The sequence below is a fragment of the Oncorhynchus mykiss genome, chromosome 3 (genome assembly GCF_057628025.1).
Source record: "Oncorhynchus mykiss isolate SJ-2025 chromosome 3, ASM5762802v1, whole genome shotgun sequence".
Classification (NCBI taxonomy): Eukaryota; Metazoa; Chordata; class Actinopteri; order Salmoniformes; family Salmonidae; genus Oncorhynchus; species Oncorhynchus mykiss.
In genome coordinates this window covers 9,489,090-9,512,500 of record NC_143024.1, presented here as the reverse complement: position 1 = coordinate 9,512,500, position 23,411 = coordinate 9,489,090, and the positions used below count along the sequence as shown (strand labels likewise).

Sequence of the window (23,411 nt, the reverse complement as noted above, 5' to 3'; positions counted from 1 at the left end):
TTCCTAGGCCGTCATTGAAAATAAGAATTTGTTCTTAACTGACTTGCCTAGTTTAATAAAGGTATAAAATAAAACTAACTCCCTTAACAAAATGCTTTACATTCATGCAAAAATCTATAAACAGATTTCAATACGTCTGTGTATTAAGCATGGCTAAACGTCCCCCTCTGGGCTAAATCTACTGTGACCTTTCCTTAGCTGTCATTAGGGATGAAGTCAGAGGGAGCTGCTGGTGAATTGTACCTGTCAGTGTGTTGCCTCCCTTATAGGGCAGGTTCTTCACAGCATCCAGGACTGCATCTTTAGTGGTGAAGGCATTCAGATGCCACTCTATCCTGGGGTCCCCACTGTACTGGGCCAGACCTGGGAGGGAATACAGCACAATACAATAATATAGATTTCATTTATAGGACAAGGAGTACATAAGTTGACCAGGCTATTGAACCCTGTGAAAGTACAGTAAGGCTATTGAACCCTGTGAAAGTACAGTAAGGCTATTGAAGTCTGTGAAAGTACAGTAAGGCTATTGAAGTCTGTGAAAGTACAGTAAGGCTATTGAAGTCTGTGACAGTACAGTAAGGCTATTGAAGTCTGTGACAGTAGAGTAAGGCTATTAAACCCTGTGACAGTACAGTAAGGCTATTGAACCCTGTGAAAGTACAGTAGGGCTAATGAACCCTGTGAAAGTACAGTAGGGCTAATTAACCTTGTGAAAGTACAGTAGGGCTATTGAACCCTGTGACAGTGCAGTACAGTAAGGCTATTGAACCCTGTGACAGTACAGTACAGTAAGGCTATTGAACCCTGTGACAGTACAGTAAGGCTATTGAACCCTGTGACAGTACAGTACAGTAAGGCTATTGAACCCTGTGACAGTACAGTAAGGCTATTGAACCCTGTGACAGGACAGCAAGGCTATTGAACCCTGTGACAGTACAGTACAGTAAGGCTATTGAACCCTGTGACAGTACAGTAAGGCTATTGAACCCTGTGACAGGACAGCAAGGCTATTGAACCCTGTGACAGGACAGCAAGGCTATTGAACCCTGTGACAGTACAGTAAGGCTATTGAACCCTGTGACAGTTCAGTAAGGCTATTGAACCCTGTGACAGTACAGTAAGGCTATTGAACCATGTGACAGTACAGTACAGTAAGGCTATTGAAACCTGTGACAGTACAGTACAGTAAGGCTATTGAACCCTGTGACAGTAAAGCACAGTAAGGCTATTGAACCCTGTGACAGTACAGTAAGACTAATAACAGACAGTGATGCTAATGCTTACCTATCCTGGTCAGTAACAGACAGGGATGCTAATGCTTACCTATCCTGGTCAATAACAGGCAGTGATGCTAATGCTTACCTATCCTGGTCAATAACAGACAGTGATGCTAATGCTTACCTATCCTGGTCAGTAACAGACAGTGATGCTAATGCTTACCTATCCCGGTCAATAACAGGCAGTGATGCTAATGCTTACCTATCCTGGTCAATAACAGACAGTGATGCTAATGCTTACCTATCCTGGTCAGTAACACAGTGATGCTAATGCTTACCTATCCTGGTCAATAACAGACAGTGATGCTAATGCTTACCTATCCTGGTCAGTAACAGACAGGGATGCCAATGCTTACCTATCCTGGTCAATAACAGACAGTGATGCTAATGCTTACCTATCCTGGTCAATAACAGATAGTGATGCTAATGCTTACCTATCCTGGTCAATAACAGGCAGTGATGCTAATGCTTACCTATCCTGGTCAATAACAGACAGTGATGCTAATGCTTACCTATCCTGGTCAATAACAGATAGTGATGCTAATGCTTACCTATCCTGGTCAATAACAGGCAGTGATGCTAATGCTTACCTATCCTGGTCAATAACGGACAGGGATGCTAATGCTTACCTATCCTAGTCAATAACAGATAGTGATGCTAATGCTTACCTATCCTGGTCAATAACAGACAGTGATGCTAATGCTTACCTATCCTGGTCAATAACAGACAGTGATGCTAATGCTTACCTATCCTGGTCAATAACAGACAGTGATGCTAATGCTTACCTATCCTGGTCAATAACAGACAGTGATGCTAATGCTTACCTATCCTGGTCAATAACAGATAGTGATGCTAATGCTTACCTATCCTGGTCAATAACAGACAGTGATGCTAATGCTTACCTATCCTGGTCAATAACAGATAGTGATGCTAATGCTTACCTATCCTGGTCAATAACAGGCAGTGATGCTAATGCTTACCTATCCCGGTCAATAACAGACAGGGATGCTAATGCTTACCTATCCTAGTCAATAACAGATAGTGATGCTAATGCTTACCTATCCTGGTCAGTAACAGACAGTGATGCTAATGCTTACCTATCCTGGTCAATAACAGACAGTGATGCTAATGCTTACCTATCCTGGTCAATAACAGGCAGTGATGCTAATGCTTACCTATCCCGGTCAATAACAGACAGGGATGCTAATGCTTACCTATCCTAGTCAATAACAGATAGTGATGCTAATGCTTACCTATCCTGGTCAGTAACAGACAGTGATGCTAATGCTTACCTATCCTGGTCAATAACAGATAGTGATGCTAATGCTTACCTATCCTGGTCAGTAACAGACAGTGATGCTAATGCTTACCTATCCTGGTCAGTAACAGACAGTGATGCTAATGCTTACCTATCCTGGTCAATAACAGACAGTGATGCTAATGCTTACCTATCCTGGTCAGTAACAGACAGGGATGCTAATGCTTACCTATCCTGGTCAATAACAGACAGGGATGCTAATGCTTACCTATCCTGGTCAGTAACAGACAGGGATGCTAATGCTTACCTATCCTGGTCAGTAACAGACAGGGATGCTAATGCTTACCTATCCCGGTCAATAACAGACAGTGATGCTAATGCTTACCTATCCTGGTCAATAACAGACAGTGATGCTAATGCTTACCTATCCTGGTCAATAACAGACAGTGACGCTAATGCTTACCTATCCTGGTCTGGTCGATCCCGACGCTGAAAGCGCTGACCAGGTTCTCCAGGAACATGCGGACCAAGCGGAAGTTGAGCCTCCCGATGCTCCAGGATCCATCCACCAGGATCACTATGTCAGCTATGGCCTGAGTCGTACAGACAAAAGGATCCGCTGGAAAGAGGGTGAGACGGGAGAACACGGGTCACTACGTCAGCTGTGGCCTGAGTCGTACAGACAAAAGAGGGTGAGACGGGAGAACACGGGTCACTACGTCAGCTGTGGCCTGAGTCGTACAGACAAACAGCTCCACTGCAGGACAACCAGACAGCGGGAGAAAATAACATCAGAAAACAACCAACCATGCCAAAGAATGTAGATAAGTAGAGTCACAGTCCATGAAGGACAACGTGAATATCGTGAGACTTTTGGTGTGCAGATTTGGTCCAAGACAACCACATAAATGCAAAATGCTCTTCAAAATACAGGAAAGGAAAGGAACCTTTGCAGACGGTCATTTTCAAGGTACGTTTTTATCGAACATTCAGAACTATAGAACAGAGAGAAACGACATCACACAGCAGACGCATCATGTGAAGGACAGAGACAGTAAGCAGTCTGTTTGTAAACACTAATGCCTGTCGCTGTACCATCCCAGATACAGTGGTGTTTTCTTAACATCACTTTGTCTTTGAGAAGGAAGAACCAGAAAAACATGGGAGAAGAGACTCTACCACGTTGGGATGCTGTCCAGACCAGGCAGACTTCAGCTTAGAGTGCCTGGGAAAATGACCTCTCTAGAAGCCAGCTCTGGGAGAGAATAGGAGTTTTAGTTGTTAAACACACACACACACACATGCATACACACACACACTCCAACACACTGGGTTAATGGAAGGACTCCACAGCAGTCAGTAATGTATTGTAAGATAATGTATTGTATTTTAATGTATTGTATTGTAAGATAATGTATTGTATTTTAATGTATTGTATTGTAATGTAATGTATTGTAGTGTAATGTAATGTATTGTAGTGTAATGTATTGTATTGTATTGTAGTGTAATGTATTGTATTGTATTGTAGTGTAATGTATTGTATTGTATTGTAGTGTAATGTATTGTATTGCATTGTAGTGTAATGTATTGTATTGTATTGTAGTGTAATGTATTGTATTGTGTTGTAGTGTAATGTATTGTATTGTATTGTAGTGTAATGTATTGTATTGTATTGTAGTGTAATGTATTGTATTGTATTGTAGTGTAATGTATTGTATTGTAGTGTAATGTATTGTAATGTATTGTATTGTAAGATAATGTATTGTATTTTAATGTATTGTATTGTAATGTAATGTATTGTAGTGTAATGTATTGTATTGTATTGTAGTGTAATGTATTGTATTGTATTGTAGTGTAATGTATTGTATTGTATTGTAGTGTAATGTATTGTATTGTATTGTAGTGTAATGTATTGTATTGTATTGTAGTGTAATGTATTGTATTGTATTGTAGTGTAATGTATTGTATTGTAGTGTAATGTATTGTAATGTATTGTATTGTAAGATAATGTATTGCATTTTAATGTATTGTATTGTAAGATAATGTATTGTAATGTAATGTATTGTAGTGTAATGTATTGTATTGTAATGTAATGTATTGTAGTGTAATGTATTGTATTGTATTGTAGTGTAATGTATTGTATTGTATTGTAGTGTAATGTATTGTATTGTATTGTAGTGTAATGTATTGTATTGTAGTGTAATGTATTGTAATGTATTGTATTGTAAGATAATGTATTGTATTGTAATGTATTGTATTGTAAGATAATGTATTGTATTTTAATGTATTGTATTGTAAGATAATGTATTGTATTTTAATGTATTGTATTGTAAGATAATGTATTGTATTTTAATGTATTGTATTGTAAGATAATGTATTGTAATGTAATGTATTGTAGTGTAATGTATTGTAATGTAATGTATTGTAGTGTAATGTATTGTATTGTATTGTAGTGTAATGTATTGTATTGTATTGTAGTGTAATGTATTGTATTGTATTGTAGTGTAATGTATTGTATTGTATTGTAATGTAATGTATTGTAGTGTAATGTATTGTATTGTATTGTAGTGTAATGTATTGTATTGTATTGTAGTGTAATGTATTGTATTGTAGTGTAATGTATTGTATTGTAGTGTAATGTATTGTAGTGTATTGTAATGTAATGTATTGTAGTGTAATGTATTGTATTGTATTGTAGTGTAATGTAATGTATTGTAATGTAATGTATTGTATTTTAATGTATTGTATTGTAAGATAATGTATTGTATTTTAATGTATTGTATTGTAATGTAATGTATTGTAATGTAATGTATTGTATTTTAATGTATTGTATTGTAATGTAATGTATTGTAGTGTAATGTATTGTATTGTATTGTAGTGTAATGTATTGTATTGTATTGTAGTGTAATGTATTGTATTGTATTGTAGTGTAATGTATTGTATTGTATTGTAGTGTAATGTATTGTATTGTATTGTAGTGTAATGTATTGTATTGTATTGTAGTGTAATGTATTGTATTGTATTGTAGTGTAATGTATTGTATTGTATTGTAGTGTAATGTATTGTATTGTAGTGTAATGTATTGTAATGTATTGTATTGTAAGATAATGTATTGTATTTTAATGTATTGTATTGTAAGATAATGTATTGTAATGTAATGTATTGTAGTGTAATGTATTGTATTGTAATGTAATGTATTGTAGTGTAATGTATTGTATTGTAGTGTAATGTATTGTATTGTATTGTAGTGTAATGTATTGTATTGTATTGTAGTGTAATGTATTGTATTGTAGTGTAATGTATTGTAATGTATTGTATTGTAAGATAATGTATTGTATTGTAATGTATTGTAGTGTAAGATAATGTATTGTATTTTAATGTATTGTATTGTAAGATAATGTATTGTATTTTAATGTATTGTATTGTAAGATTATGTATTGTATTTTAATGTATTGTATTGTAAGATAATGTATTGTAATGTAATGTATTGTAGTGTAATGTATTGTATTGTAATGTAATGTATTGTAGTGTAATGTATTGTATTGTATTGTAGTGTAATGTATTGTATTGTATTGTAGTGTAATGTATTGTATTGTATTGTAGTGTAATGTATTGTATTGTAATGTAATGTATTGTAGTGTAATGTATTGTATTGTATTGTAGTGTAATGTATTGTATTGTATTGTAGTGTAATGTATTGTATTGTATTGTAGTGTAATGTATTGTATTGTAGTGTAATGTATTGTAGTGTATTGTAATGTAATGTATTGTAGTGTAATGTATTGTATTGTATTGTAGTGTAATGTATTGTATTGTATTGTAGTGTAATGTATTGTATTGTAGTGTAATGTATTGTAATGTATTGTATTGTAGTGTAATGTATTGTATTGTAAGATAATGTATTGTAATGTAATGTATTGTAGTGTAATGTATTGTATTGTATTGTATTGTAGTGTAATGTATTGTATTGTGATGTATTGTAGTGTATGGTAATGTATTGTAATGTAATGTATTGTAGTGTATTGTATTGTATTGTATTGTAATGTAGTGTATTGTATTGTATTGTATTGTAGTGTAATGTATTGTATTGTGATGTATTGTATTGTATGGTAATGTATTGTAATGTAATGTATTGTAGTGTAATGTATTGTATTGTATTGTAGTGTAATGTATTGTATTGTGATGTATTGTAATGTAGTGCAATGTATTGTATTGTATGGTAATGTATTGTAATGTAATGTATTGTAGTGTAATGTATTGTATTGTATTGTAGTGTAATGTATTGTATTGTGATGTATTGTATTGCATTGTAATGTATTGTAATGTAGTGCAATGTATTGTATTGTATGGTAATGTATTGTAAGATAATGTATTGTATTGTAATGTATTGTATTGTAATGCAATGTATTGTATTGTAGTGTATTGTATGGTAATGTATTGCATCGTATGGTAATGTATTGTGATGTGTTGTAATGTATTGTCTTGCAATGTGGTGTATGGCAATGTATTGTAATTGTAATGTATTGCATTGTGTAATGTATTGCATTGCATTTTATTGTATGGTAATGTATTGTATCGTAATGTAGTGTTTTGTCATGTATATTGTAATGTATTGTATTGTATGGTAATGTATTGTATTGTATGGCAATGTATTGTATCGTAATGTAGTGTATTGTCATGCATTGTCATGTATTGTAATGTATTGTATTGCATTGTATTGTAATGTATTGTATTGTATTGTAATGTATTATAATGTATTATAATGTAGTGTATTGCATGGTATTGTATTTTATGGTAATGTAATGTATGGTAATGTAATGTATGGTAATGTAATTGTATTGTATGGTAATGCATTGTATTGTATTGTATTGTATGGCAATGTAATGTAATGTTTGGTAATGTAATTGTATTGTATTGTAATGTGGTGTATGTTAATGTATGGTAATGTAATTGTATTGAAATGTATTGTAATGTATTGTATTGTATGGTAATATATTGTAATGCATTGTATTGTAATGTGGTGTATGGTAATGTATGGTAATGTAATTGTATTGAAATGTGTTGTATTGGGGAAGTGCAGACAGCGGGGCTGTATTACCAGTGAAGTGATAGAAGTGATGAATGTTCTGTGAAGTTCAAACACCTTCCAGACATCAAACAATCAACTTTTATAAACCAACTACATTCAAATAATGGACTTTTGTCATTTGTAATAGTAATGAATTATCTAAAGATTAATTTATTGATGTTCGTCCCCTGAGGATTACCTTGCTGGCCCAGGTTTGTTTCAATTTGCCTTCGATTCTCTGAATAATCAATTCAAAGGAGAGGAGAGGAGAGGAGAGGGGAGGAGAGGAGAGGAGAGGAGAGGAGAGGAGAGGAGAGGAGAGGAGAGGAGAGGGTTGTTATGGGAGCTTCTTCTTTTATTTACTTCAGCAGAACAAACACCACCACCCACTGTGTTGAGAGTTGTCTGTCGTCTCTGCCTGCCTGCCTGCCTCCCTCCCTCCCTCCCTCCATTCATCCCGCCTCTTCCTACAGTCACCACATCAAAAGAACCCCCCCGGTTAAAGTGAAACACTCTAGAGGACATTGAGTACTGAGTAAAGACCCGCAGGGTACAAACTAAACTACAACCGTGGTTGTCATGAGTCCCCATCACCATGACACAGCAGAATCCCAATGTCAAAGCTGAGGTATGGGAGACTCCTACATGTCCTAATTTCAGGGATCCTGAAGAAAAGCCACTTAAGTTAAGTCAGAAGTTTACCCTTGGTTTTCTGCCCTGGATGGCCGGCTGGCTCTCAGTTGAAAGCCTCAGTGTGTGGACCCTGTTTGAGCTGCACATGAAAGAGCAAAGCAGCTGATGGCTTCAGTTTATCACTGCTCCCAGCAGCACGGTCCCAGACAACACATCAAACCCAGCAGACTGGGCTGGGCTGGACCGACAGTCAGACAGCCTACACATCAAACGCAGCAGACTGGGCCGGGCTGGGCTGGACCGACAGTCAGACAGCCTACACATCAAACCCAGCAGACTGGGCCGGGCTGGGCTGGACCGACAGTCAGACAGCCTACACATCAAACCCAGCAGACTGGGCTGGGCTGGACCGACAGTCAGACAGCCTACACATCAAACCCAGCAGACTGGGCTGGGCTGGGCTGGACCGACAGTCAGACAGCCTACACATCAAACCCAGCAGACTAGGCCGGGCTGGACCGACAGTCAGACAGCCTACACATCAAACCCAGCAGACTGGGCCAGGCTGGACGGACAGTCAGACAGCCTACATATCAAACCCAGCAGACTGGGCCGGGCTGGACTGGACTGGACAGACAGACAGCCTACATATCAAACCCAGCAGACTGGGCCGGGCTGGACTGGACTGGACAGACAGACAGCCTACACATCAAACCCAGCAGACTGGGCCGGGCCGGGCTGGACCGACAGACAGACAGACTACACATCAAACCCAGCAGACTGGGCCGGGCTGGACCGACAGACAGACAGACTACACATCAAACCCAGCAGACTGGGCCGGGCTGGACTGGACCGACAGTCAGACAGCCTACACATCAAACCCAGCAGACTGGGCCAGGCTGGACGGACAGTCAGACAGCCTACACATCAAACCCAGCAGACTGGGCCGGGCTGGACCGACCGACAGTCAGAGAGACAGACAGACAGACAGACAGACTACACATCAAACACAGCAGACTGGGCCAGGCTGGGCTGGACCGACAGACAGACAGACAGACAGACAGACAGACAGACAGACAGACTACACATCAAACACAGCAGGCTGGGCCAGGCTGGGCTGGACCGACAGGAGTCCTCAATGGGACACATTCCATCTGATCGGGCCAAGACTGCTGCTGAGAGACGCAAGGTGAAGGTTTAGCCTGTGGCTCTGTGGCTGACCTAACGGCAAGAGGAGAGCTGACTAACTACAGGCCCCCCCGTTAGGTCCCGTTCTACATTAATAATAACAGCCTGTAAAGTAATTATCAACCCATTACACAACATTCATACAAAGGTTATTTGATGTCAAGTTTAACCAAAACCAAATGGAGCCTAGTCATTAGAGTGGTGGGGCTGAGGCACATAAGCTCCACCATAAAAACTAAATACTAATACAAAGACAACTGATGTAATATTTTTGCTGCCACATTGGAGTGGAATCTGAGATCATGCTACAGGCGTGTGGCTTCTCGTGTCAACGCTGGAATATTCATATGTAGAGTTGTGAGGGATTGACCCGCAGGTGTCCATATCATAGTTTCACTGAGCTACGTCATAACACAACTCAATAAGACAATAACACAACTCTCCACACCTCCACAATAAGACAATAACACAACTCTCCACACCTCCACAATAAGACAACTCTCCACACCTCCACAATAAGACAATAACACAACTCTCCACACCTCCACAATAAGACAATAACACAACTCTCCACACCCCCACAATAAGACAATAACACAACTCAATAAGACAATAACACAACTCTCCACACCACCACAATAAGACAATAACACAACTCAATAAGACAATAACACAACTCTCCACACCACCACAATAAGACAATAACACAACTCTCCACACCCCCACAATAAGACAATAACACAACTATCTACACCCCCACAACAAGACAATAACACAACTCTCCACACCCCCACAATAAGACAATAACACAACTATCCACACCACCACAAACAGGTCCAGACAAATATATTTTTTTTACCTAAAAGAAAGACTGGAGAGAGACAGAGAGAGACAGAGAGAGAGAGACAGAGAGAGAGAGACAGAGAGAGAGCGAGAGAGGGACAGAGAGAGACAGAGAGAGAGTGAGAGAGAGAGAGAGAGAGAGAGATAGAGCGAGAGAGAGAGAGACAGAGAGAGAGATACAGAGAGAGAGTGAGAGAGAGACAGTGAGGCTGAGAGAGTGAGAGAGAGAGAGATCTATCCTCTTTAGATCATTTTATAACAGCAGCTTTCTCCTTCATACCAGAACCACAGATGTTTTCCTGACCTGGCTGAATAAATAAATACCACATATACTGTGTTTGTGTGTATGTATCTGTGTGTTTACGTGTGTGTATTTGTGTGTGTGTCTGTGCTTGCGTGTGTGTGTGTGTGTGTGTGTGCGTGCGTCTGTGCTTGCGTATGTGTGTGTGTGTGTGTGTGTGTGTGTGTGTGTGTGTGTGTGTGTGTGTGTGTGTGTGTGTGTGTGTGAGATACTATGTCAGTGACATCAGCTCAGCAACAGGTCCCCACTGCCAATCAATGCAGTGTCTGAAGAAAGGCTGTCTTTGTTAGGCAGAGAAGGCATCCTTAATCGGTCAATTTAATCCAAACAAAATGCCCAGGCAGACAATATGACATAGTCCAGACACTTGACTTTCAGGACATGTCAGACGGTCAAGGAAAAATAACATATTTCTGTCCTTTAATGGTTTGACTCACAAAAGTGAAATAAACAATTTAAAAAATCTCTGTCTCTCTGTGTCTCTGTGTCTCTGTGTCTCTGTGTCTCTGTGTCTGTGTGTCTGTGTGTCTGTGTGTCTGTGTGTCTGTGTGTCTGTCTGTCTGTCTCTCTCTCTCTCTCTCTCTCTCTCTTTCTTACCCTCTCCCTCCTTATCCATTTATCTCTCTCTCTCTCTCTCTCTCTCTCTCTCTCTCTCTCTCTCTCTCTCTCTCTCTCTCTCTCTCTCTCTCTCTCTCTCTCTCTCTCTCTCTCTCTCTCTCTCTCTCTCTCTCTCTCTCTCTCTCTCTCTCTCTCTCTCTCTCTTTGGTGGAAGACTATTCAATTCAATTCAATTCTGTGGTATGGTGGTTGAGACAAACAGAAAATATAGAACTGTGTGAAAGTGATAATGAATCTGTGTTGGCGGTAGCTCTCACATGGAACACAAAGCCCTCTCACATCCTGATCCTGGCAGAGATTACACACAGACACAGACACCAATCTAGTCACTTCAGACTTTGCAATTTTTCGCTTGGTGACAAATGCCTGTGAGCCCAGTCCGTCAGTGTGAGGGGGCCTGAAGCCGCCCACGACCAGATTCTTGCTCTTTAGAGTCTTTAGACTCAGTTTAATAGTAAACAGACTGATTACTCTCTGTCTGTCTGTCTGTCTGTCTGTCTGTCTGTCTGTCTGTCTGTCTGTCTCTCTCTCTCTCTCTCTCTCTCTCTCTTTCTTACCCTCTCCCTCCTTATCCATTTATCTCTCTCTCTCTCTCTCTCTCACTCTGATCATGCTTTTCCCAGGGTCAAAAAGACCCTGACTGACGACTCACTCCTCTCAGTTGAAAGTAGGTCTCAGTCTCGGCTCTCCTGGAAAACCCATCAACTGTTCTATCTTATAGCTCTACCGTGGCAATGCAATCCACCGTTTCTTCTTTCACTACAGACGGAGGATCTTCATTTCAGACAGTTTGCTACAGCACAACCAGAATACAGGAACATTCTCAGCAACAAAAGAGTGACCAAATGAAGATCCTACTGTACATTTGTAGATGCTAAATGATTGTTAAACCCCGGAGAATTCATCAATAGCACGTTTTCTCTGAGAGAGGAGGGACCCTACTACCCGTTAATGTGTTTTAGGGCATTCCACTGTGAGGATACGCCCCAAATGGCACCCTATTCCCTATATAAAGCACTACCTTTGACCTGATCCCTATGGGCCCTGTTCAAAAGTAGTGCACTATAAAGAGAATAGGGTGCCATTTGGGGTGCAGTTTTTCTTCTTCTTTCCCTACCACTTCATTTTATTAACAACGTTTTCTCCCAGACACACTAGAAGGATTTATGGGTGACCTCCATTTACCTGTGGATCAGATTGACTATATTGTCATTTGTAACTGGGAGTCAGATGAATGACTCTCATCCAGAGGTCTGGGGTTGAGTTGGTTGGGAGTCAGATGAATGACTCCCATCCAGATGTCTGGGGTTGAGTTGGTTGGGAGTCAGATGAATGACTCTCATCCAGATGTCTGGGGTTGAGTTGGTTGGGAGTCAGATGAATGACTCTCATCCAGATGTCTGGGGTTGAGTTGGTTGGGAGTCAGATGAATGACTCTCATCCAGATGTCTGGGGTTGAGTTGGTTGGGAGTCAGATGAATGACTCCCATCCACAGGTCTGGGGTTGAGTTGGTTGGGAGTCAGATGAATGACTCCCATCCAGATGTCTGGGGTTGAGTTGGTTGGGAGTCAGATGAACGACTCTCATCCAGAGGTCTGGGGTTGAGCTGGTTGGGAGTCAGATGAATGACTCCCATCCACAGGTCTGGGGTTGAGTTGGTTGGGAGTCAGATGAATGACTCCCATCCACAGGTCTGGGGTTGAGTTGGTTGGGAGTCAGATGAATGACTCCCATCCAGAGGTCTGGGGTTGAGTTGGTTGGGAGTCAGATGAATGACCCAGACCCAGACACAGACCAGACACAGACCCAGACCAGGACACAGACACAGACACAGACCAGACCCAGACACAGACACAGACCAGACCCAGACCCAGACACAGACAAGAAACAGACACAGACACAGACCAGACACAGACACAGATACAGACACAGACACAGACCAGACACAGACCCAGACACAGACCAGACACAGACCAGACACAGACCAGACACAGACCAGACACAGACAAGTAAGCAGAAAGGCAGAGGAAGAGATTTAGACATATTCAGTTGAAGTCGGAGGTTTACATAGCCAAATACATTTAAACTCAGTTTTTCATAATTCCTGACATTTAATCCCAGTAAAAATCCCCTGTTTTAGGTCAGTTAGGATCACCACTTTATTTTAAGAATGTGAAATGTCAGAATAATAGTAGAGAGAACGATTTATTTCAGCTTTTATTTCTTTCATTACATTCCCAGTGGGTCAGAAGTTTACATACACTCAATTAGTATTCGGTAGCATTGCCTTGAAATTGTTTAATTTGGGTCAAATATTTCGGGTAGCCTTCCACAAGCTTCCCACAATAAATTGGGTGAATTTTGGCCCATTCCTCCTGACAGAGCTGGCCTCCTTGCTCGCACAAGCTTTTTCAGTTCTGCCCACACATTTTCAATAGGATTGAGGTCAGGGCTTTGTGATGGCCACTCCAATACCTTGACTTTGTTGTCCTTAAGACATTTTGGAAGTATGCTTGGGGTCATTAACTTCCTTTAACTTCCTGACTGATGTCTTGAGTTGCTTCAATATATCCACACAATTGTACTGCCTCATGATGACATCTAATTTGAGAAGTGCACCAGTCCCTCCTACAGCAAAGCACCCCCACAACATGATGCTGCCACCCCCGTGCTTCACGGTTGGGATGGTGTTCTTCGGCTTGCAAGCCTCCCCCTTTTTCCTCCAACCAAAACGATGGTCATTATGACCAAACAGTTCTATTGTTGTTTCACCAGACCAGAGGACATTTCTCCAAAAAGTAGGATCTTTGTCCCCATGTGAAGTTGCAAACCGTAGTCTGGCTTTTTTATGGCGGTTTGGAGCAGTGGCTTCTTCCTTGCTGAGCGGCCTTTCAGGTTATGTTGATATAGGCCTCGTTTTATAGATACTTTTGTACCCGTTTCCTCCAGCATCTTTACAAGAGCTTTTGCTGTTGTTCTGGGATTGATTTGCAATTTTCGTACCAAATTATGTTAATCTCTAGGAGACAGAACGCGTCTCCTTCCTGAGCGGTATGACGGCTGCATGGTCCCATGGTGTTTATACTTGTGTACTATTGTTTGTACAGATGAACGTGGTACATTCAGGCATTTGGAAATTGCTCTCAAGGATGAACCAGACTTGGTGGAGGTCTACAATCTTTCTGAGGTCTTGGCTGATTTCTTTTGATTTTCCCATGATGTCAAGCAAAGAGGCACTGAGTTTGAAGGTAGGCCTTGAAATACATCCACAGGTACACCTCCAATTGACTCAAATGATGTCAATCAGCCTATCAAAATCTTCTAAAGCCATGACATCATTATCTGGAATTTTCCAAGCTGTTTAAAGGCACAGTCAACTTAGTGTATGTACAATTCTGACCCACTGGAATTGTGATACAGTGAATTATAAGTGAAATAATCTGTCTGTAAACAATTGTTGTGCCATGCACAACGTAGATGTCCTAACCGACTTGCCAAAACTATAGTATGTTAACAAGAAATTTGTGGAGTGGTTGAAAAATTTGTTTTAATGACTCTGTATGTAAACTTCCGACTTCAACTGTACATGGACTGAATAGAACCCCCCCCCCCCCACACACACACACACACACACACCCTGCAAATGCATCGTTTGCAGAGCTAAATCTCCTCATTCTGTGTCTCCAGCGTAACCCCATACAAAGCTAGTTAACATAGTTAACACCCCACAGTAAGGTGCGGTAAAGGATTGCTGGTGGAGGGGGAAGCTCAGTTCTCAGCCAATGCAGTCAATGCATGTCCTACTTAAATATTTACAGAGCGAAGTAGCAGGAACCTGATATATGTTAGAAATATTAATAAAAAACAGATTGCCCAGATGTCGAAACACTGAACCCCGTTCAACCGAAGATGTATTTTGCCACTATTGAAGTGTGTTTACATTAGATTTATTTAAAAAAAACACTTTCTATTCATCATACAAACCTTCCAGATAGCTAAAGCAGGAGAAAACAAAACACCGAACCGAGCAGGAGAAAACGTGTTAAATATCAGAAGAGAATTAGGGAGCCACCTTTTTAACTGTCATTTCCTGTAATCAGTAATAACTGAAGCAGAGTTCCTGCTCTGTATTCATTCAACGGTTTGGTCTAGAACACTTGAGACAGGGAGGCTTAACAGAAGGAGAGAAGATGAAGAGGGGGAAGGAGAAGGACGTGTGGGGGGGGGGGGGGGGGGGCGAATCTCAATCTAAACGATGATTCTAATTGACCTCTGTGTTAATGAGTCCTTGTACACAAGAACGGCAAGATAACAACCATCTCGAAAAATCTGCCCAAAATCAAGCCTGCACTCTCACCTTCACCCGGCCTCCATGGGAGGCATCCCAAATGGCACCCTGTTCTCTGTATAGTGCATTCCTTTTGACCAGCCCTAATGGGCCCTGGTCAAAATGAGAGCAGTGTGCAGGGGACTAGGGTTCTATTTGGGATGCATCCCATTCCTCATCATGGACAGATGAAGGTATTTTATGAGGGTCCCAATTAGCTGTTACGATAGCAGCAGCTACTCTTCCTGGGGGTCCAACACAAAACATGAAACACGATACAGAACATTAACAGAGCAGAACAGCTCAAAGAACAGAACCTACATATATGTAAAATTTTATAGCCTACATATCAGTAGATACACACAACATGTCTAGGTCAGGGTTCTCCAACCTGATGAAACACAACATGTCTAGGTCAGGGTTCTCCAACCTGATGAAACACAACATGTCTAGGTCAGGGTTCTCCAACCTGATTAAACACAACATGTCTAGGTCAGGGTTCTCCAACCTGATGAAACACAACATGTCTAGGTCAGGGTTCTCCAACCTGATGAAACACAACATGTCTAGGTCAGGCTTCTCCAACCTGGTGAAACACAACATGTCTAGGTCAGGGTTCTCCAACCTGATGAAACACAACATGTCTAGGTCAGGGTTCTCCAACCTGATGAAACACAACATGTCTAGGTCAGGGTTCTCCAACCTGGTGAAACACAACATGTCTAGGTCAGGGTTCTCCAACCTGATGAAACACAACATGTCTAGGTCAGGGTTCTCCAACCTGATGAAACACAACATGTCTAGGTCAGGCTTCTCCAACCTGATGAAACACAACATGTCTAGGTCAGGGTTCTCCAACCTGATGAAACACAACATGTCTAGGTCAGGGTTCTCCAACCTGGTGAAACACAACATGTCTAGGTCAGGGTTCTCCAACCTGATGAAACACAACATGTCTAGGTCAGGGTTCTCCAACCTGATGAAACACAACATGTCTAGGTCAGGGTTCTCCAACCTGGTGAAACACAACATGTCTAGGTCAGGCTTCTCCAACATGATGAAACATAACATGTCTAGGTCAGGGTTCTCCAACCTGATGAAACACAACATGTCTAGGTCAGGCTTCTCCAACCTGATGAAACACAACATGTCTAGGTCAGGGTTCTCCAACCTGATGAAACACAACATGTCTAGGTCAGGGTTCTCCAACCTGATGAAACACAACATGTCTAGGTCAGGGTTCTCCAACCTGATGAAACACAACATGTCTAGGTCAGGGTTCTCCAACCTGATGAAACACAACATGTCTAGGTCAGGGTTCTCCAACCTGATGAAACACAACATGTCTAGGTCAGGGTTCTCCAACCTGATGAAACACAACATGTCTAGGTCAGGGTTCTCCAACCTGATGAAACACAACATGTCTAGGTCAGGGTTCTCCAACCTGATGAAACACAACATGTCTAGGTCAGGGTTCTCCAACCTGATGAAACACAACATGTCTAGGTCAGGGTTCTCCAACCTGATGAAACACAACATGTCTAGGTCAGGGTTCTCCAACCTGATGAAACACAACATGTCTAGGTCAGGGTTCTCCAACCTGGTGAAACACAACATGTCTAGGTCAGGGTTCTCCAACCTGATGAAACACAACATGTCTAGGTCAGGCTTCTCCAACCTGATGAAACACAACATGTCTAGGTCAGGGTTCTCCAACCTGATGAAACACAACATGTCTAGGTCAGGCTTCTCCAACCTGATGAAACACAACATGTCTAGGTCAGGGTTCTCCAACCTGATGAAACACAACATGTCTAGGTCAGGGTTCTCCAACCTGATGAAACACAACATGTCTAGGTCAGGGTTCTCCAACCTGATGAAACACAACATGTCTAGGTCAGGCTTCTCCAACCTGATGAAACACAACATGTCTAGGTCAGGGTTCTCCAACCTGATGAAACACAACATGTCTAGGTCAGGGTTCTCCAACCTGATGAAACACAACATGTCTAGGTCAGGGTTCTCCAACCTGGTGAAACACAACATGTCTAGGTCAGGGTTCTCCAACCTGATGAAACACAACATGTCTAGGTCAGGGTTCTCCAACCTGATGAAACACAACATGTCTAGGTCAGGGTTCTCCAACCTGATGAAACACAACATGTCTAGGTCAGGGTTCTCCAACCTGATGAAACACAACATGTCTAGGTCAGGGTTCTCCAACCTGATGAAACACAACATGTCTAGGTCAGGGTTCTCCAACCTGATGAAACACAACATGTCTAGGTCAGGGTTCTCCAACCTGATGAAACACAACATGTCTAGGTCAGGCTTCTCCAACATGATGAAACATAACATGTCTAGGTCAGGGTTCTCCAACCTGGTGAAACACAACATGTCTAGGTCAGGGTTCTCCAACCTGATGAAACACAACATGTCTAGGTCAGGGTTCTCCAACCTGATGAAACACAACATGTCTAGGTCAGGGTTCTCCAACCTGATGAAACACAACATGTCTAGGTCAGGGTTCTCCAACCTGATGAAACACAACATGTCTAGGTCAGGGTTCTCCAACCTGATGAAACACAACATGTCTAGGTCAGGGTTCTCCAACCTGGTGAAACACAACATGTCTAGGTCAGGGTTCTCCAACCTGGTGAAACACAACATGTCTAGGTCAGGGTTCTCCAACCTGATGAAACACAACATGTCTAGGTCAGGGTTCTCCAACCTGATGAAACACAACATGTCTAGGTCAGGGTTCTCCAACCTGATGAAACACAACATGTCTAGGTCAGGCTTCTCCAACATGATGAAACATAACATGTCTAGGTCAGGGTTCTCCAACCTGGTGAAACACAACATGTCTAGGTCAGGGTTCTCCAACCTGATGAAACACAACATGTCTAGGTCAGGGTTCTCCAACCTGATGAAACACAACATGTCTAGGTCAGGGTTCTCCAACCTGATGAAACACAACATGTCTAGGTCAGGGTTCTCCAACCTGATGAAACACAACATGTCTAGGTCAGGGTTCTCCAACCTGATGAAACACAACATGTCTAGGTCAGGGTTCTCCAACCTGGTGAAACACAACGTGTCTAGGTCAGGGTTCTCCAACCTGGTGAAACACAACGTGTCTAGGTCAGGGTTCTCCAACCTGATGAAACACAACATGTCTAGGTCAGGGTTCTCCAACCTGATGAAACACAACATGTCTAGGTCAGGGTTCTCCAACCTGATGAAACACAACATGTCTAGGTCAGGGTTCTCCAACCTGATGAAACACAACATGTCTAGGTCAGGCTTCTCCAACATGATGAAACATAACATGTCTAGGTCAGGGTTCTCCAACCTGGTGAAACACAACATGTCTAGGTCAGGGTTCTCCAACCTGATGAAACACAACATGTCTAGGTCAGGGTTCTCCAACCTGATGAAACACAACATGTCTAGGTCAGGGTTCTCCAACCTGATGAAACACAACATGTCTAGGTCAGGGTTCTCCAACCTGATGAAACACAACATGTCTAGGTCAGGGTTCTCCAACCTGATGAAACACAACATGTCTAGGTCAGGGTTCTCCAACCTGGTGAAACACAACATGTCTAGGTCAGGGTTCTCCAACCTGATGAAACACAACATGTCTAGGTCAGGGTTCTCCAACCTGATGAAACACAACATGTCTAGGTCAGGCTTCTCCAACCTGATGAAACACAACATGTCTAGGTCAGGGTTCTCCAACCTGATGAAACACAACATGTCTAGGTCAGGGTTCTCCAACCTGATGAAACACAACATGTCTAGGTCAGGGTTCTCCAACCTGGTGAAACACAACATGTCTAGGTCAGGGTTCTCCAACCTGATGAAACACAACATGTCTAGGTCAGGGTTCTCCAACCTGATGAAACACAACATGTCTAGGTCAGGGTTCTCCAACCTGATGAAACACAACATGTCTAGGTCAGGGTTCTCCAACCTGATGAAACACAACATGTCTAGGTCAGGGTTCTCCAACCTGATGAAACACAACATGTCTAGGTCAGGGTTCTCCAACCTGATGAAACACAACATGTCTAGGTCAGGGTTCTCCAACCTGATGAAACACAACATGTCTAGGTCAGGCTTCTCCAACATGATGAAACATAACATGTCTAGGTCAGGGTTCTCCAACCTGGTGAAACACAACATGTCTAGGTCAGGGTTCTCCAACCTGATGAAACACAACATGTCTAGGTCAGGGTTCTCCAACCTGATGAAACACAACATGTCTAGGTCAGGGTTCTCCAACCTGATGAAACACAACATGTCTAGGTCAGGGTTCTCCAACCTGATGAAACACAACATGTCTAGGTCAGGGTTCTCCAACCTGGTGAAACACAACATGTCTAGGTCAGGGTTCTCCAACCTGGTGAAACACAACATGTCTAGGTCAGGGTTCTCCAACCTGATGAAACACAACATGTCTAGGTCAGGGTTCTCCAACCTGATGAAACACAACATGTCTAGGTCAGGGTTCTCCAACCTGATGAAACACAACATGTCTAGGTCAGGGTTCTCCAACCTGGTGAAACACAACATGTCTAGGTCAGGCTTCTCCAACATGATGAAACATAACATGTCTAGGTCAGGGTTCTCCAACCTGATGAAACACAACATGTCTAGGTCAGGGTTCTCCAACCTGATGAAACACAACATGTCTAGGTCAGGGTTCTCCAACCTGATGAAACACAACATGTCTAGGTCAGGGTTCTCCAACCTGGTGAAACACAACATGTCTAGGTCAGGGTTCTCCAACCTGATGAAACACAACATGTCTAGGTCAGGGTTCTCCAACCTGATGAAACACAACATGTCTAGGTCAGGGTTCTCCAACCTGATGAAACACAACATGTCTAGGTCAGGGTTCTCCAACCTGATGAAACACAACATGTCTAGGTCAGGGTTCTCCAACCTGGTGAAACACAACATGTCTAGGTCAGGGTTCTCCAACCTGGTGAAACACAACATGTCTAGGTCAGGGTTCTCCAACCTGATGAAACACAACATGTCTAGGTCAGGGTTCTCCAACCTGATGAAACACAACATGTCTAGGTCAGGGTTCTCCAACCTGATGAAACACAACATGTCTAGGTCAGGGTTCTCCAACCTGGTGAAACACAACATGTCTAGGTCAGGCTTCTCCAACATGATGAAACATAACATGTCTAGGTCAGGGTTCTCCAACCTGATGAAACACAACATGTCTAGGTCAGGGTTCTCCAACCTGATGAAACACAACATGTCTAGGTCAGGGTTCTCCAACCTGATGAAACACAACATGTCTAGGTCAGGGTTCTCCAACCTGATGAAACACAACATGTCTAGGTCAGGGTTCTCCAACCTGATGAAACACAACATGTCTAGGTCAGGGTTCTCCAACCTGGTGAAACACAACATGTCTAGGTCAGGGTTCTCCAACCTGATGAAACACAACATGTCTAGGTCAGGGTTCTCCAACCTGATGAAACACAACATGTCTAGGTCAGGGATCTCCAACCTGATGAAACACAACATGTCTAGGTCAGGGTTCTCCAACCTGATGAAACACAACATGTCTAGGTCAGGGTTCTCCAACCTGATGAAACACAACATGTCTAGGTCAGGGTTCTCCAACCTGATGAAACACAACATGTCTAGGTCAGGGTTCTCCAACCTGATGAAACACAACATGTCTAGGTCAGGGTTCTCCAACCTGGTGAAACACAACATGTCTAGGTCAGGCTTCTCCAACCTGATGAAACACAACATGTCTAGGTCAGGGTTCTCCAACCTGATGAAACACAACATGTCTAGGTCAGGGTTCTCCAACCTGATGAAACACAACATGTCTAGGTCAGGGTTCTCCAACCTGATGAAACACAACATGTCTAGGTCAGGGTTCTCCAACCTGATGAAACACAACATGTCTAGGTCAGGGTTCTCCAACCTGGTGAAACACAACATGTCTAGGTCAGGGTTCTCCAACCTGATGAAACACAACATGTCTAGGTCAGGGTTCTCCAACCTGATGAAACACAACATGTCTAGGTCAGGGTTCTCCAACCTGATGAAACACAACATGTCTAGGTCAGGGTTCTCCAACCTGATGAAACACAACATGTCTAGGTCAGGGTTCTCCAACCTGATGAAACACAACATGTCTAGGTCAGGGTTCTCCAACCTGATGAAACACAACATGTCTAGGTCAGGGTTCTCCAACCTGATGAAACACAACATGTCTAGGTCAGGGTTCTCCAACCTGATGAAACACAACATGTCTAGGTCAGGGTTCTCCAACCTGATGAAACATAACATGTCTAGGTCAGGGTTCTCCAACCTGATGAAACACAACATGTCTAGGTCAGGGTTCTCCAACCTGATGAAACACAACCCGAGTCAGGGTTCTCCAACCTTTTCTATCATGAGAACTACTGTTAAATGATGAAACGTGGTGTGTTACTGATGCATTTTTCATCAGCTTTAAAATAAACACTGATTCCACGTCATTGTTCTGATTCCACGTCAATGTTCTGATTCCATGTAAATGTTCTGATTCCATGTCAATGTTCTGATTCCATGTCAATGTTCTGATTCCACGTCAATGTTCTGATTTCATGTCAATGTTCTGATTCCACGTCAATGTTCTGATTCATCAACGACTCTGTAGACTCATCAGACTCCCTCTCTCTCTCTCTGTAGCCTCATCAGACTCCTATCTCTCTATGTAGCCTCACCAGACTCCTCTCTCTCTCTGTAGCCTCATCAGACTCCTCTCTCTCTCTCTGTAGCCTCATCAGACTCCTCTCTCTCTCTCTCTCTCTCTCTGTAGCCTCATCAGACTCCTGTCTCTCTCTGTAGCCTCATCAGACTCCTCTCTCTCTCTGTAGCCTCATCAGACTCCTCTCTCTCGCTGTAGCCTCATCAGACTCCTCTCTCTCTCTCTGTAGCCTCATCAGACTCCTCTCTCTCTCTCTGTAGCCTCATCAGACTCCTCTCTCTCTCTGTAGCCTCATCAGACTCCTCTCTCTCTCTCTGTAGCCTCATCAGACTCCTCTCTCTCTAAGTAGCTGTTATGACTCTCGTTGATGGTAGGAAGAGTGGTACAAAGCGCAGCGTGGAAAGTGTTCATGATTCTTTCATTTAAAAAAACACGCACAAAATAACAAAACGAAAGCGCACAGTTCTGTTCTGTCAAAACCCAAAAGGAAAATGACAACTTATATGTGATCAACCAATGAGAGACAACGATAGACAGCTGCCTCTGATTGGGAACCACACACGGCCAAAAACAAAGAAATAGAAAACAGACTTTTCCACCCGAGTCACACCCTGACCTAACCAAACATAGAGAATAATAGGGATCTCTAAGGTCAGGGCGTGACAGTTCCCCCCTCCCCAAAGTTGCGGACTCCGGCCGCAAACCTGAACCTATAGGGGAGGGTCCGAGTGGGCATCTACTCTCGGTCGGGGCTCTGGTGCGGAAGCAGACCCCGCTCCGCTTGAGGCTCCCCCCACTTCGGTGGCGCCTCTGGTGCAGGGATCGTCGCTGGGACCTCCGGACCGTAGATCATCGCCAGAGGCTCCGGACTGGGAACCCTCGCTGAAGGCTCCGGACTGGGGACCGTCTCTGGAGGCTCCGGACTGGGGACCGTCTCTGGAGGCTCCGGACTGGGGACCGTCTCTGGAGGCCACGGACTGGAGACCGTCTCTGGAGGCTCCGGACTGGGGACCGTCTCTGGAGGCTCCGGACTGGAGACCGTCATTGCAGGCTCCGGACTGGAGACCGTCTCTGGAGGCTCCGGACTGGGGACCGTCGCTGCAGGCTCCGGACTGGAGACCGTCGCTGCAGGCTCCGTGCCATGGATCGTCGCTGGAG

At 42.6% G+C, this 23,411-nt stretch overlaps 1 protein-coding gene across 2 annotated transcripts in view; it reads right to left on the bottom strand.

Annotated features, from left to right (window-relative positions):
• The window catches only part of LOC149984314 (collagen alpha-1(XIV) chain-like), a 239,470-nt gene that overhangs the window by 168,721 nt on the left and 47,338 nt on the right, over window positions 1-23,411 (bottom strand). For both annotated transcript variants that reach the window (XM_090219964.1, XM_090219955.1), the window contains exons 6-7: window positions 2,999-3,154; window positions 244-363 (exon numbers count right to left, since the gene is read on the bottom strand). In XM_090219964.1, the coding sequence (XP_090076090.1) occupies window positions 244-363; window positions 2,999-3,154 (276 nt within the window). The remainder of the gene's footprint in view (window positions 1-243; window positions 364-2,998; window positions 3,155-23,411) is intronic.